General features: G+C 39.0%; 1 protein-coding gene across 1 annotated transcript in view; it reads right to left on the bottom strand.

Moving 5' to 3' along the window:
* DHX38 (DEAH-box helicase 38) overlaps positions 1-13,310 on the bottom strand; it is a gene marked incomplete in the record, with an annotated part of 1,902,786 nt that overhangs the window by 837,576 nt on the left and 1,051,900 nt on the right. Inside the window, 1 exon segment of the mRNA XM_044081902.1 lies at positions 4,404-4,544. Coding sequence (XP_043937837.1) covers positions 4,404-4,544 — 141 coding nt within the window.

Below are 13,310 nucleotides of genomic sequence, written 5' to 3'. Positions count from 1 at the left end.
AATAAGAGTGGTCCCAGGACAGAACCCTGTGGGACGCCACTTGTGACCGGTTTCGAGTCTGACATGGCTCCAGCAACTCTCACTCTGTGGGTTCTGTCTTTGAGCCAGTTTGCGACCCATCTTGTGACATAGGGGTTTATATTTAAGCTGGATAGCTTATCTATGATGCCTGAGTGGTGTATTGTGTCAAATGCCTTTGCAAGGTCCAGATAGGCTGTGTGGACTACCTGCCCTTCATCTATGGCTTTGGTGACTGTTTCGAAGAAGTCAACCAGGTTCAAAAGGCAGGATCTGCCCTTGACAAAGCCGAACTGGGTAGGATCTAGTGTCTGTAGGTCCCCAATGTCTTTGTTTATGAGCTCCATGATGATCCTCTCCATAGCCTTGCAGACTAAGCTAGTCAGGCTTATGGGGCAATAGTTTCCAGGGTCCGTAGAGGCTCCACCTTTGTAGAGTGGGACCAGTGTTGCTGTACGCCATTCTGTGGGCACATATCCTGTAGTGAGGCTGAGATTGTATAGCTGTTTTATTTGAGGGATTAGTTCCTATTGGAGTTCATGTAGGACGCAATCTGGGACGCCATCTGGTCCCATGGAAGCAGTGTTTTTTGCTTTGGAGAGGGCAGCCTTCACCTGAGCATCAGAGATATTTGGGAGGCAGCCCTCTGCCGGGATAGATACTTGCTCTTTTGGGGGGGAGGGGTGGAGAAGTTTGCAATGAACCTGTCTGCCAGGATATTGAAGATGTCTGTGGGTTCAGTGTATTTTTTGTCGTTTAGAATCAACTCAGAACAAGTCTGGGAGTTGCATCCCAGGTTTCTAACATAACTGAACAAAGCCTTATGATTGTCTTTGATGTCCTGTGCAATTTTTCTCTCGAAGCTGGCTTTGGAGGATTTTATGAGGGATCGTAATTTTTTGCTAGTACTGAACAGAGATGCCTTCCCTATTAGGGATTTTGCTCTATCATGTAATAGCTTCCTCCTTCTGTTGTACAGTTTATTTATGGCAGGGGTCCACCAGACTGGACGCCTGCCTTTGGATGATTGGGTCTTGGTTTTGTCTGGGATAGCATGATCCATGCATTCCTGGAGATGTCCATAGAATGCGTTTATATAGGATTCTGCAGTTTGGGCCGTAGTTTCGACTGGCCCTGGGGCCTTGAAGGATTCCACTTTGGTTTTGAGAAGTGAGAAGTTCGCTTTTGAGATGTTTTTCACTGTGGTTTTCTGGGCTGGGGGTGGTGTCGGGATGTGGACATCCAGTGAAATTAGTTTATGGTCTGATCTTACCAATGAGGGATATACTTCTGGTGTGGAGCATAGAGTCCCCATGTTGGTAATGATCAGGTCTAGTATGTTGTCCCCTCTTGTGGGAGTGGTGACTAGTTGTTCCATAGCATTTGAGTTTATAATTTCCAGGAACCTTTGGGCTAAGGTGCTGGGGCTTGAGTAGTGCTCCCAGTCAATGTTTGGGTAGTTGAAGTCGCCCAATATAATGGTGTTCGGAGAGATCTTCATGTTCTCCAATGTTTTCAGGAAAGCAGAGTGGGATTCCTGACTTTGAGAGGGTGGTCTGTAGGATGCTATAAACTGAAAAGCAGTCTTGCCCACTGTTTGCGCATGGATGGTCTCCGATACTTCGTGCAATGCCACTAACCTGGAGGTGTGGATATCCTTGATAAATATGGAAACTCCCCCTCCTTTTGTGGTTCGGTCCGGGTTTTGGGGCCGAAAAGCATGATATGAGGTATAGCCTGGTAGTGCTGGGGTGCTCTCTGGAGCCTTGAACCAGGTTTCTGTCACTGCACAGTTATCGATGTTCTCCATACTGAGGAGAGCTTCGAGTGCGTGCATCTTGAGGTTAAGACTTCTGGCGTTTAGCAGCATTACCCTTAGTTTCTTGTGCTGTCTAGGGGGTGGGTTTGACTTTTGAGCCTTGCCTAAAAAAGGCACTATGGGGGTGGCAAGAGCCTTTGCCAATATCAGAAAGCCCAGTGGTGACAGGTGCAAGCCGTCCCTAGCGAAGCAACGTGGCTTTTCGAGCATGTTATCCCAGGCTGACAGACACTGGATCCCCTTTGAATGACACCAAAATTTTAGCCAATTGTTAAAATAGATCATTTTGTCTTTGTACTGTGGCATCATTCTAGGTGAGGGTAAGATGCTGCTCAAGGTCAGGGTCATACCAGCCTGGGCTACATGATCAGAGAGCTCCTCTATGTCTCTTTTCATGTAGTCCAGGGAGGTACGTCTCAGGTCATTCACACCAGCATGTACAATGACTGAGTCATATTTGTATTTGCTTTGGAGTGACCTGAGTGCTTGCGTTATGTGGCGGATCCTAGCACCCGACAGGCAGCTCACCGCGACCTTCTCTTTATTCAGCCTGGTGAGCGGGATGTCAGTGTGTCTGACAATAGAGTCACCTATTACAAGAGTATCAGGTGTGTTATTCAGCCTTAAGGGCTGTGGCTGCTTGGCACACTGACTTTGTGGGTTATGTGTTGTGCATGTTTTGTTTTGAGGTAGCGTTTGCTTTGATGTCTGCTTTGGAGGTCTCTGTTGCTTAGGTAGATTTTTATTTAGAGCCTCCGAGTATGTTTTTGTGTATTTATGTATTTGGTTCGCTGATGTAGTGGGACTATGTGATACTGGAATTGTGTTGTGTGAGGTTACCTTCTCCTCCTGACTGGTTACACCAGTTTTGAGATGAGAGAGCTCAGCCTCCAGTTTGGCTAAATAGTTGCATCTCTCACATATATTTGAACCTGTTTGGAGGAGCAGAGGGTTGTCCGTGTACATGAGACAGTTGTAACATTGCCTCAAAATTCCCAGATTCACCAGCTGGACTGGAGAGGAAACCATTGACTGACCTTTGGACATGCTAGAGTAATATAGGGAAACTGAATTTAAAATGGACCAATAGAGGACAGGGTAATCGTAGAGAGTATACGAGTAAGTAGTGCTTATGGTTTAATGGTGCTAACTTGTAGGATTACTTAATTGGACCAGTGAAGGGCCTTAGAATGAGAATATGGTGTTTAAATTGAGAGATAGAGCAGTTCTAAGGGAAAAAGTGAAGAGCAGACTTTGTGGAGCCAGGAATAGTTTAAACCCAATTAGTCGGGGCTGCCCGCTGTTGCGCTATGCTCAAAAACGCGCAAAACTGCGCAAAAGAGGGTTTTAAGAGAGGAAGATGAAGGAGTTTTGGAATTGACACAAAATGGCCAATAAAACTACAGTTTCAAGTCAGTAACCACTCCCACAGGGGCAGGCAGGCTGCTCAATGTTTTTCACTGCCACTGATCAACAGAGAGACTTCCCTTTAGCCCAAGCAAAAAATGGCCTCACAGAAACTTACAAACAGTTCAAGAACAGCAAGCCTGTAACTGAACTTTTTTAAATCTCAGAAAAGTGGGAAAAAAGCAACATTTTTTTGTTTTTTTGTTTTTTCAGAGATAGCAGAGGTTTACAAGTATCAACAAGTTATAACAGTGCAGTAAATGACCCCACACAAGACTGCTAGGCCAAAGACAGATAAAATGCAAGTTTTGAGAAAAAAATGATTTTAAAAATAAGTGGAAACAGGAAATTCAGTAAACCGCTCTAGGTTGTGCTCTAAATACAGTTACTAATGCAGAAATCAAGTTTAACAAGCCAGAAAATGCTCAAAATAGGCGGCTATGCAGAAAAACTTAGCAAATAAACAGAGGAAAAATACTTAAAATCTCAAAAGTGGCTCCTTTCTTCTCTCAGCGTTTTCTCCTCTTGGTGGGTGCTTCACCAACAGCCAACAAGCCTGAAAAGATGCCAAAACCACGAGGCAACCAGGTTTTAAGAGAGGAAGATGAAGGAGTTTTGGAATTGACACAAAATGGCCAATAAAACTACAGTTTCAAGTCAGTAACCACTCCCACAGGGGCAGGCAGGCTGCTCAATGTTTTTCACTGCCACTGATCAACAGAGAGACTTCCCTTTAGCCCAAGCAAAGAATGGCCTCACAGAAACGTACAAACAGTTCAAGAACAACAAGCCTGTAACTGAACTTTTTTAAATCTCAGAAAAGTGGGGAAAAAAGCAAGATTTTTTTGTTTTTTTCAGAGATAGTAGAGGTTCACAAGTATCAAGTTATAACAGTGCAGTAAATGACCCCACACAAGAGTGCTAGGCCAAAGACAGATAAAATGCAAGTTTTGAGAAAAAAACGATTTTAAAAATAAGTGCAAACAGGAAATTCAGTAAACAGCTCTAGGTTGTGCTCTAAATACAGTTACTAATGCAGAAATCAAGTTTAACAAGCCAGAAAATGCTCAAAATAGGCGGCTATGCAGAAAAACTTAGCAAATAAACAGAGCAAATAAAGACTCGTATATAAGAAAATGGAATTTTTAAGAGTTGGTACCTTGCTGAATAAAATATCCACAGGGAAAGTTCGGCCAGGAATGTGAAAAATGGGAACATTTCCAAAGAATGTAGCAAACTTTTCTGCATCCATTGTGGCAGACGTCACAATCAGTTTTAAGTCAGCACGGCGTGCGACCACCTGAGAAGAAATGTATCAACATAATTAAACACCAGTCTGCTTTTCAAACAAAGTATTTAAATATCAGAACTGTTGAAAACATTTATAATGCTAGGTTACACTTTTACATCTAAAAAATAAAATCCTAATTTCCAGCTTTGCTCTCTCCATCTCATGCTTCTGCGTGTGATTAAAACAGCTGTGAAACGGAGAAAAAGGCTATTCACCTCTACACAAACTGGTGAATGACCTGTGATTCGCATCCACACTTCACACAACTGTTTCAAGTCAGAAGTTTTAGAGCATAGTCCTGTAATGAAATGCTGGAATATCCTTTAATACCATCCATCCTTCAAATATCAAATCGTATATGACCTAATCAATGCTATGTGAATGTACACACTCGGAAAATCATACAATTTACTTATAAAACTAGAGGACTTCCTGACCGAGTATATTAAGTTAGGAGTACTACAGACACTTGAAAAAAGAAAACCACATTTCTCAGATAAACAGATAAATTATACGCCAATAGTTTATCTCTACCAAGTAGGCTCACATCTTCCAAAGACGTTCTTCCCCTTGCTATGCCTCTGGGCACTGGATGAGGAAGAGAACAAGATTAATGAAGAAATATAAGGGCAGAAGGTTTTATACTGATTCTGAATAAAGAAGCAAGGGGATGATTCTGGCTCCAGCACTGTCAAGCATCTTTTCATAAATGTCTCTGGAGAGAGCATTTTAAAGATAATGTGTATGCTATCATTTGTGAAGTTACGGTATCGTATCTATACTTGATTCACTTGTTGGTAATCCTTTACTGCCTATAGTTAAAGAATTTGCTTGTCTAATTCCGTTTAAAGGTAAAAAAACGGAATTAGAATCAGGTATCCACACACAGAAGTGTTCTAATCCATGCTGATGTGTGCCCCCCAAAAATAGTGCATCCTTGCCAACATGCTTATTTAATTTTGGTATCAGAAGCAGTGCAATGGTATTCAGAAGGAGAGGAATATCATATTTAATGGTATGACTATTGAATTTCTGTAAGCAAATGCCCATTTTATTTTTAAAGTTTTATAGTGACCTCTGTTTTTCTAATAAAAGCTTTTTAAATGTAAGCTGCCACACAAATCACCTCCACTGTTCAACCTGATAACCATTACTCAGCAGTCCTGCTACAGATAAGGGGAAAAATAACACAAGTTTGCTTTACAATGTTTACTGTCACTTAGGCATTTCAGTTCAGGTAGTGTATTTCTAATGTGTGGGTGTGTGTGTGTGTGTTCCTGTGTGCTTTAGAGTGCATGTGTGTTTGAGAGGTAGGCACATGTACACAAACAGCAAAAGAATAGCTCAATACTTTTTAAACCTTGTTTGCGGAGATGATCAACCCCTGGAGTTCTACAACAAGATGCTAAAAGTTCACAAATATACTTATTGAATAAAAAAATTCCTGCACTTTTTCCGCACTGTAAGATATCATGAACACTGCCACAAGCAACAGTTTCACACAAAGTGCAGCACCAAACTGACTTTATGTCATCAAGGTGACAAGTTTCATGATAAGCAGTCAGAAGTACTGCCTCTAGATGAACAACACAAAGTCTGTTTTCGTGCGTTAGGTACTTATACTAAAAATACACTGGACTCCTACAAATTAACATTACAATCAGGGGAAAGTATATACTGACGGCTGGGACTGCAATTCAGTTTTACTGCAGGTAATTTTTCATTAGACTCATGATCTTTATATGTTATTTTAAATGGATACTTACTAAACAAATTAACGTCATCACTGCATTAATAATAATAAGAAAGGTACATTATGTATGGATAGGCCTGACAAATTAGCACAATCTCATCTGAACTGCCAGTCTCCATATACAAGTTGAAAACAAATGTCCACATTTTGTGGACTAGGATCTCTACGCTAGTCACAATGGCTAAGCATTAACAAGATAAGGGAACTTGGTGGAAAAGTGGAAGAAGCTCAGGAACAGATGCAACCAGCAAGGCTGACTTTACTCAGAAAACTTTATGCCACTGAGAAAATACATGCAGGTTGTGGACTTAAGATACGTCATTAACAGTTGTCCAGAAGAGCCATAGCAAAAATGTTGCAAATAATTATCTGACAATTTAAGGCCTGCTTGCCAGATTATTTTACTGAGATCTAAATACATACTCCTTAAACTGATGAGGCCATGTAGTACACCAACTACCAGGCCATTTCCAGTTCACTTAGTTCCAGACTGTTCTAAAGATATTTGACTCAGTGTCTGAAATATGGTTTTAACAGCCAGCTCTGCGAAGCTATCTTCTGAATATAGTGATAGTACTCGCCACTCTTTTTCCTTATATGTGTTTGCGTGTATGTATCTATCTATCCTTTCTACGTGCATACATTTATATATGTGTGCGTGTGTGTGTGTGTATACATTTGCACTGAAAGAAATACAAACATTCAAAAATGTAAAATACTGAATGGTGATGAATGTTTCTTGAAGAGAAACTAACTGATTAAACTCTACATAGCTATAAACTACTAAAACCGATAAACCCAAGTATCATCCCCCAAGCTATCCCAACACTAATCCAAAATGCTGCCCATGCTTCAGAATGCAAACAAACACTTAAACCGTATCAAACCCACAAAACTAAAACTAACCAACATTCCTAGATGGTGGCTGACAGACCAGCATAACAACTAGAGCTCTCCCAGTGTGAAAACTGAGAACGTGTTTAAAAAAGTAGGCAAAGCTATATATTTCAGATAGGCTCAATAACTGGCTAGCAGAAGCACTGTTTGAATGTCAGCAAAGAAAACAGTAATCTAGAAAAATAGAACAAAAAGTTCTGAATAAGTAAAGATTTGAAGGATTTTATCTGGGAGGGGAAAGAGGGCAAGAGTCATGTGGGATAAGTTGATACTTCCAATAAAACAAAGTGGTGTGGGATAAGTTGATCCTTCCAATAAAACAAAGTGGTTTGGGATTGCCTGATTTGAAGGGGTATTTCACAGCCACACAGTTGAGGCTTCAATATATACCACAAATAGAAAGCTATAATTCAAAGTGGAAAGGAGAAACATGCTCTCAGCTAGCATTACAGGCATAGCAATTGGAAAGCAAATTTTAAGGTGATTTACAACAAATTGCTAATTTTGAAAATTTATTTGATGCAGAAAACGAACTTGACTGGAGGGAGTATTTATGGCAGGTTAAGTTAAATGTCTGCCACCCTCCAGGTTTAAACAATAAATACATTTTTAAAGTTTATTTTAAAGAGAAAGAGATTAAAGCACTAATTAATTCTGTCATGTGACTTGTAAAGTGTTTAAATATGGCGTTTTACTTTGTTACATTCAGTCTGAAGAAGTCTTTTTATAAGACAAAAGCGCTTACTGAATGCCATAATTAAAGTTTTATGACTTTATCTTAAAGCCGTTTTCTTTTGAGTGAATGTGGAAAGGGATGATGATGGAACAGGGTGAAGCTCAAGAAATAAGGAGAGACTGGGACTTTAGATGCAGATCCTTAAGGAGAACAATTACCACACAGATTATCATATGTATAAAGCAACACACAGTATTCTAAGAACTAAGCCAACACAAGAATGCAGAATGGAGATTCTGCCAACAGGGATGACTGCAATTGAGGGTAGAGAGAATATGCAAGAGAGGCTGGAATTTACTGGAGAAGACTGGCAAAGGAAACAAGACACTGGGAGCAAACAGTGAGGGAAAGGTAACAGAACGGGAACAGGCCAAAAACACATTGGGACTGCAGACTAGAGATTGCCTTCCCTATCAAGAACATTTACTGGAGAAGACTAGCAAAGGAAACAAGACAGTGGGAGCAAACAGTGAGGGAAAGGTAACAGAACGGGAACAGGCCAAGAACACATTGGGACTGCAGACTAGAGATTGCCTTCCCTATCAAAAACGGATATCAGAATACAGACAAAGAGAAAGGAATAGGGGCTCCTAAATGAAAGACGAGAACTAGTAGAGTTTTTAGCAGAATCTAGAGTAGAAGCTGCTGTTAAAAAGGGATAATTAATATGGCATATAAAATATTTTATGATAACTACAGGAATCAACCAGAGAAGGTAGAAAGGATTGAGAAGAGACTGGATAAGCAAGTCACAAAGAAACAATGGGAGGATATATGGATGTCTCCCAAATATACAACAAAGTCTGGAAGATTTAGAATTTTTCCCTGGAAGTGTTTGCATAGGTATTTTTATATACCAAACATACATTTTATATACCAAAAAACATAGGTTTTCCTCAGGTAGATTGCAAATGCTGGAGGTGTGACAGGGGAGAAAGAGCTAACTGGTAACATTTTTGGGAGTGTAATGAGATGGCAAACTTTAAAAATTCCCTTCAAGCTACATTGTCAGAAATTCTGGGTGAGCAAATTGGTGTAACTAAGGAAATTATTTTTTGAGCTGTGATACAGAACTAGAACTGTCTAGACATAGTAAGGCCTTGCTAAGTTTCACTCTAGTAGCTGCCAAAAAAGCAATTATGAGAAAATGGAAATCAAAGTCTAAACCAACTGTACTACAAGTGGTGAATATAGTAAAAGAAGATAAAAGAGATAAAATAATTGAAAATAGTATCTTTACAAAATGGTAGGCACAAATTACATAGAAAAATGGGAACTGTGGGAACAGTACATGCAAAATAATGTTTTTGGATGAGGAATGAGGTTTAAGGGAAGGCACGGATTTAATGAGCTATATAATGTTTGATGGGCAATGACTGCATAGAAGATATGTGATGTATAATGTCTCCAACTGAAAATATGTCAATATGATTGGTTTTAATTTATATAAATGTATGACTGTCATAAGTTATAATTCAATAAACATGTTTCTTGTTTGAAAAAAGTTCTAGATGAAAAAATGTCAGTGTTGATCAGCAGGAAAAAGGCCCATGTGTTCTTGGCTCAACATCAAGATAAAACTATATCCCTTAAATAAGAAAAACCTAATCATACTTTACACCTCCTTACTCTCCCTTCTTCGTTCACTTCCTGACTTCAATTGATCCTCCCCCCCAATTTTCTTTCTAAATGTGCCATAACCCTATTTTTTTCTCTCATTTCATATTGCATTTCTTGTTTGTATTATACTAGCTTACCTTCAATTTCTCTATAAATTGGCTAAAATTTCTATAAATATTAAATCAGTCATACAAGTTGTATCTACTCTTAACCATTGTTTTCACATTCTGTATAATTTGGTATAATTACACTGTTGACATATTTATATTATTTTTAAAGATTTTATTTATTTTATTTAACATTTGTTTACTGGGAAAGTCCAACTTGGAATGCTCCAGTAAGGTGGGAGGAAACTGGAGTACCCAGAGAAAACCCACACAAACGCAGGGAGGACATGCAGACTCCACACAGAAGGCACTCCAGCCGAGAATCGAACAGGAAAACCTCTTGCTGTGAGGCGACAACTCTACCGCTGCACCACTACTCCATCAGATTTTAAAACTATTGCCCTTAAAATGTTTTTGTAATATTTTACAGCTTTTCTCTCTGTGCCTCCAATGAAAATGTTTAGGATCCTACCCAGTAGGACTTTCCCAGTAATCAAATATAAAAGACTATATAAAGTAAATGAAAAACTGATTATTTAATCCTTTTATATTTTCTAATCTGATGAACTGCTAAGTTTAAGGAAGTCAGAAACAGAAATGAAGAAAGAATGACAGACACTAGGGCATCAAATGAAGAAATATTTTAGACAACAGTAGATCCTGAAGATATAGGACAAAGGAAAACCCGAGGTGTCCTGCAATAACAGAGATGGTGGAGGGGGTGGAATGTACTAACTTTGTAAAAGCACAAATAAGTAACTGGACTGGTGTTCCACAGAAGGACTAGTTAATTGAAAAAGTGTATCAGATTTATGCTCTTAATGTAGCCTACATAAAGTCAAAAACCTTACTGGTTAAAATGCAGCCATACCAGCAAAGGAGAGATGCTTTTGACAAAACTATGGTAAGAAAATCAGAAGTGTTGTACACTGGTGATATCATGGAACTTGTAGCACTTACTATTCACTCTACATTCAACAAAAGAAGAGCAAGCTTATTCTAGTCAGTAAAAGCTGTTGTGAGGCTGAGATGAGTGTCAAACTGCTAAATTCATCGGTTTTTAGAATATTTTTTCCATGTGGGCCAAAAACATTTATGAAGGCAGTTCAGGCTTTGGATAGGATAAAGTTCAATCAGCAGAATTCCAGTCAGCATGATGAAGACGACAAGTAAAAAGCAAAAATGACTATGCCAGTGAAACCATTTCCTTTTTTTCCAAAAAAAAAAAAATGTTTTCAGTGATACAGAAAAGCCCAGGAGTGGACCAGATGAGTAAGGAGAAGCTTGGATTTGAACCAGATGCAAGAAGGTGAGGCACAGGCAGAAGTCTAGTAGTTAGCTGAATTTACTGAACAGTGGTAGAATTTGAAAAGATTAGTTGGACTGTAAGTTGCTTTAACTAGTGGGAAAGCTGAAAAACAGGAGTCTAGTTGCATGTCTGTCAGGAGAAGCTGGTACGGTGACATGGTAAGGACTGTGCAGAAGACATGGTAAATAGTGAAGTAACAGCTGACTATCAACTTCACTATGTGCTGCTTATTTATTTTAAATTGTGCAGAGTTAAATGGATCTCATTTTACTGTGTTTGCTCAGGAAGGAATCAAATGGAGGAAAAATAAATGCTAGTACAATAACGTTTCATTAATATATTTTATGTTAAACAGTTTAACATTACTGCAAAATGCAATATAATGGTATGTTTCTACATGCAAAGGATAAAAAATAAGGATAGCAATGCATAATATGTATTGAGAAATAAGTTCTGAGTGGTAGCTGACTTTATTAAGAGTAAGCCATGAAATCAAAGAAAGAAGCTTATTATGTATATTGTTATACAGCAGCATGACACAGAAAACTTGGAATTAGAAGGGTGAGGTTAAACAAAGTTGGAAGCTGTATGGGACTGAGATATCAGGGTCTACACAGTTGTAAATATGAGCATGAATACGCATAATGTGTACTGCAAGAAAAGACTAAAAGTAGTTATTTCATTTTTTTAAGTTATGCATGTTAAGTAATGGAAGAAAAGTGATGAAACTGACACATGCAAGACTACTGGGGATAATCCATAGGCAGACATCTTAGCAGAGGTTAGCTGTCGGACTTGCCGAAATAGAAACTGACAAGAGTTGAACTGATGCACTCAAGATAAGGAAGACATCTATTAAGAGATCTTCAGAAACTAAACTCTGTGATGTCCTCAGCAGAAGGAAAGTAATTTACCTTTAGAAGGGCAATAAAACCACGTTCTGAGAAAAATGCTGCATAAAAAGGGAAAAAATAAATAAAGGAGAAATTAGTGCTGAATCTGAACTATTCCCCAGCAACTTTAACTTCAAAATGTATTAAACAAAGTCAGAATGAATTTTCCCAAAGAGCTAGCTTTTCAGTCAAATTTAAAAGAGTATATGAAAGAAGCAATGATGTATCTTATCAAGCCCTGGCAAAATGCATCTTAACAAAGGTAACCTTATTTTTGGGCAGGTGCAGTGCAAAGTAGCTGGGGATTTTTTTTTTCTTCTTCCAGTTGTATGCAGTTCATTTTTTATTCTGCTTTTAAAGATCTTTCAGGAAGGGTACAGTGAAGTGATCTGTTATGAAAAATGTGATGAGTTCAAATAAATATGTAAAGCTGAAACTAAGTAAAGGTTATGTAATTCAAGTGTTACAAATTTGTGTAAGTTGCACTTACCCCTACCTGTAGATGTTCGAATTTCCTCACTGCTACAGTAGCCTTTAGGCTATATGAATTCTATTCTGCCCAGGAAACAAAAGCTTCACAAAGCTCTGGCTCCCTCTCACACCTTTATTCCAACTACTGCTGGGTGACTGATCAGCCCTGTTGACAAAAATCAGCAGTCGGAATGAAGATTTTTTCAGGACATTCTTGTCCATAAGGAGAGACTGAGAATACTCAATATGAAAAATGTAATCGTAACACATTAAAAAAAATTATATTCCAACCAGCAACTATGTGCAGAAGAAGGGAGATAGAAGGTGGGTGTGGCTACTACATCATTGAGAAATTTGAACATCTACTGTTAAGAGTAAGTGCAACTTACACCACTTGTTCATCAGTCTCACAGCTGCAGTAACTTTTAGGCTATAAGGATTTTTTATCAAAGCCTATCCAAACTGGGATAAGGAAGCATATGGATCCAAGATAACCTGAAAAACTGTCCTAGCACTGTCTGTCCTAGACCTGAAAAAGGAATCTATTTTGTAGAAGTAAGTACATGTAACTGCCTCTAGAAAAACGAGAGTGTCCGCCCCTTTACATTATGCAATCTAAGAAGTCATGGCCCTAGCAGAATGTACTTTGATACTGCCTGGAACTGATTTAACATGGTGGGTATAACAAAAGGCAATAGGCTGAGGACAAATGCTCTGTTCTGACATGGGCTGTCCTTTTTTTTCCATCATACAAAACAAATACCTGATTTGCCTTTATAAAGGACTTAGCTCGGTCAAGACAGTACCTGAGCTGCCCTAAATGTCCAGAGTTTAGAGAATCCGTTCTCTCTGAATCTTGGGAACTGGACAGAAGACTAAGAATGTGATGGTTTGATTCAAAGTAAACTCACTGCTATGGGCTCGAATGAGGGACTTGTTCTTAATGACATCCTGTCCCTGTTGAAAATCAGAAAGGGCACAACCACCAC

This window comes from Protopterus annectens, chromosome 8.part1 (genome assembly GCF_019279795.1).
Source record: "Protopterus annectens isolate FY-2018-M chromosome 8.part1, PAN1.0, whole genome shotgun sequence".
NCBI classification, from domain to species: Eukaryota; Metazoa; Chordata; order Ceratodontiformes; family Protopteridae; genus Protopterus; species Protopterus annectens.
This window is presented reverse-complemented; position numbering and strand designations above follow the sequence as displayed.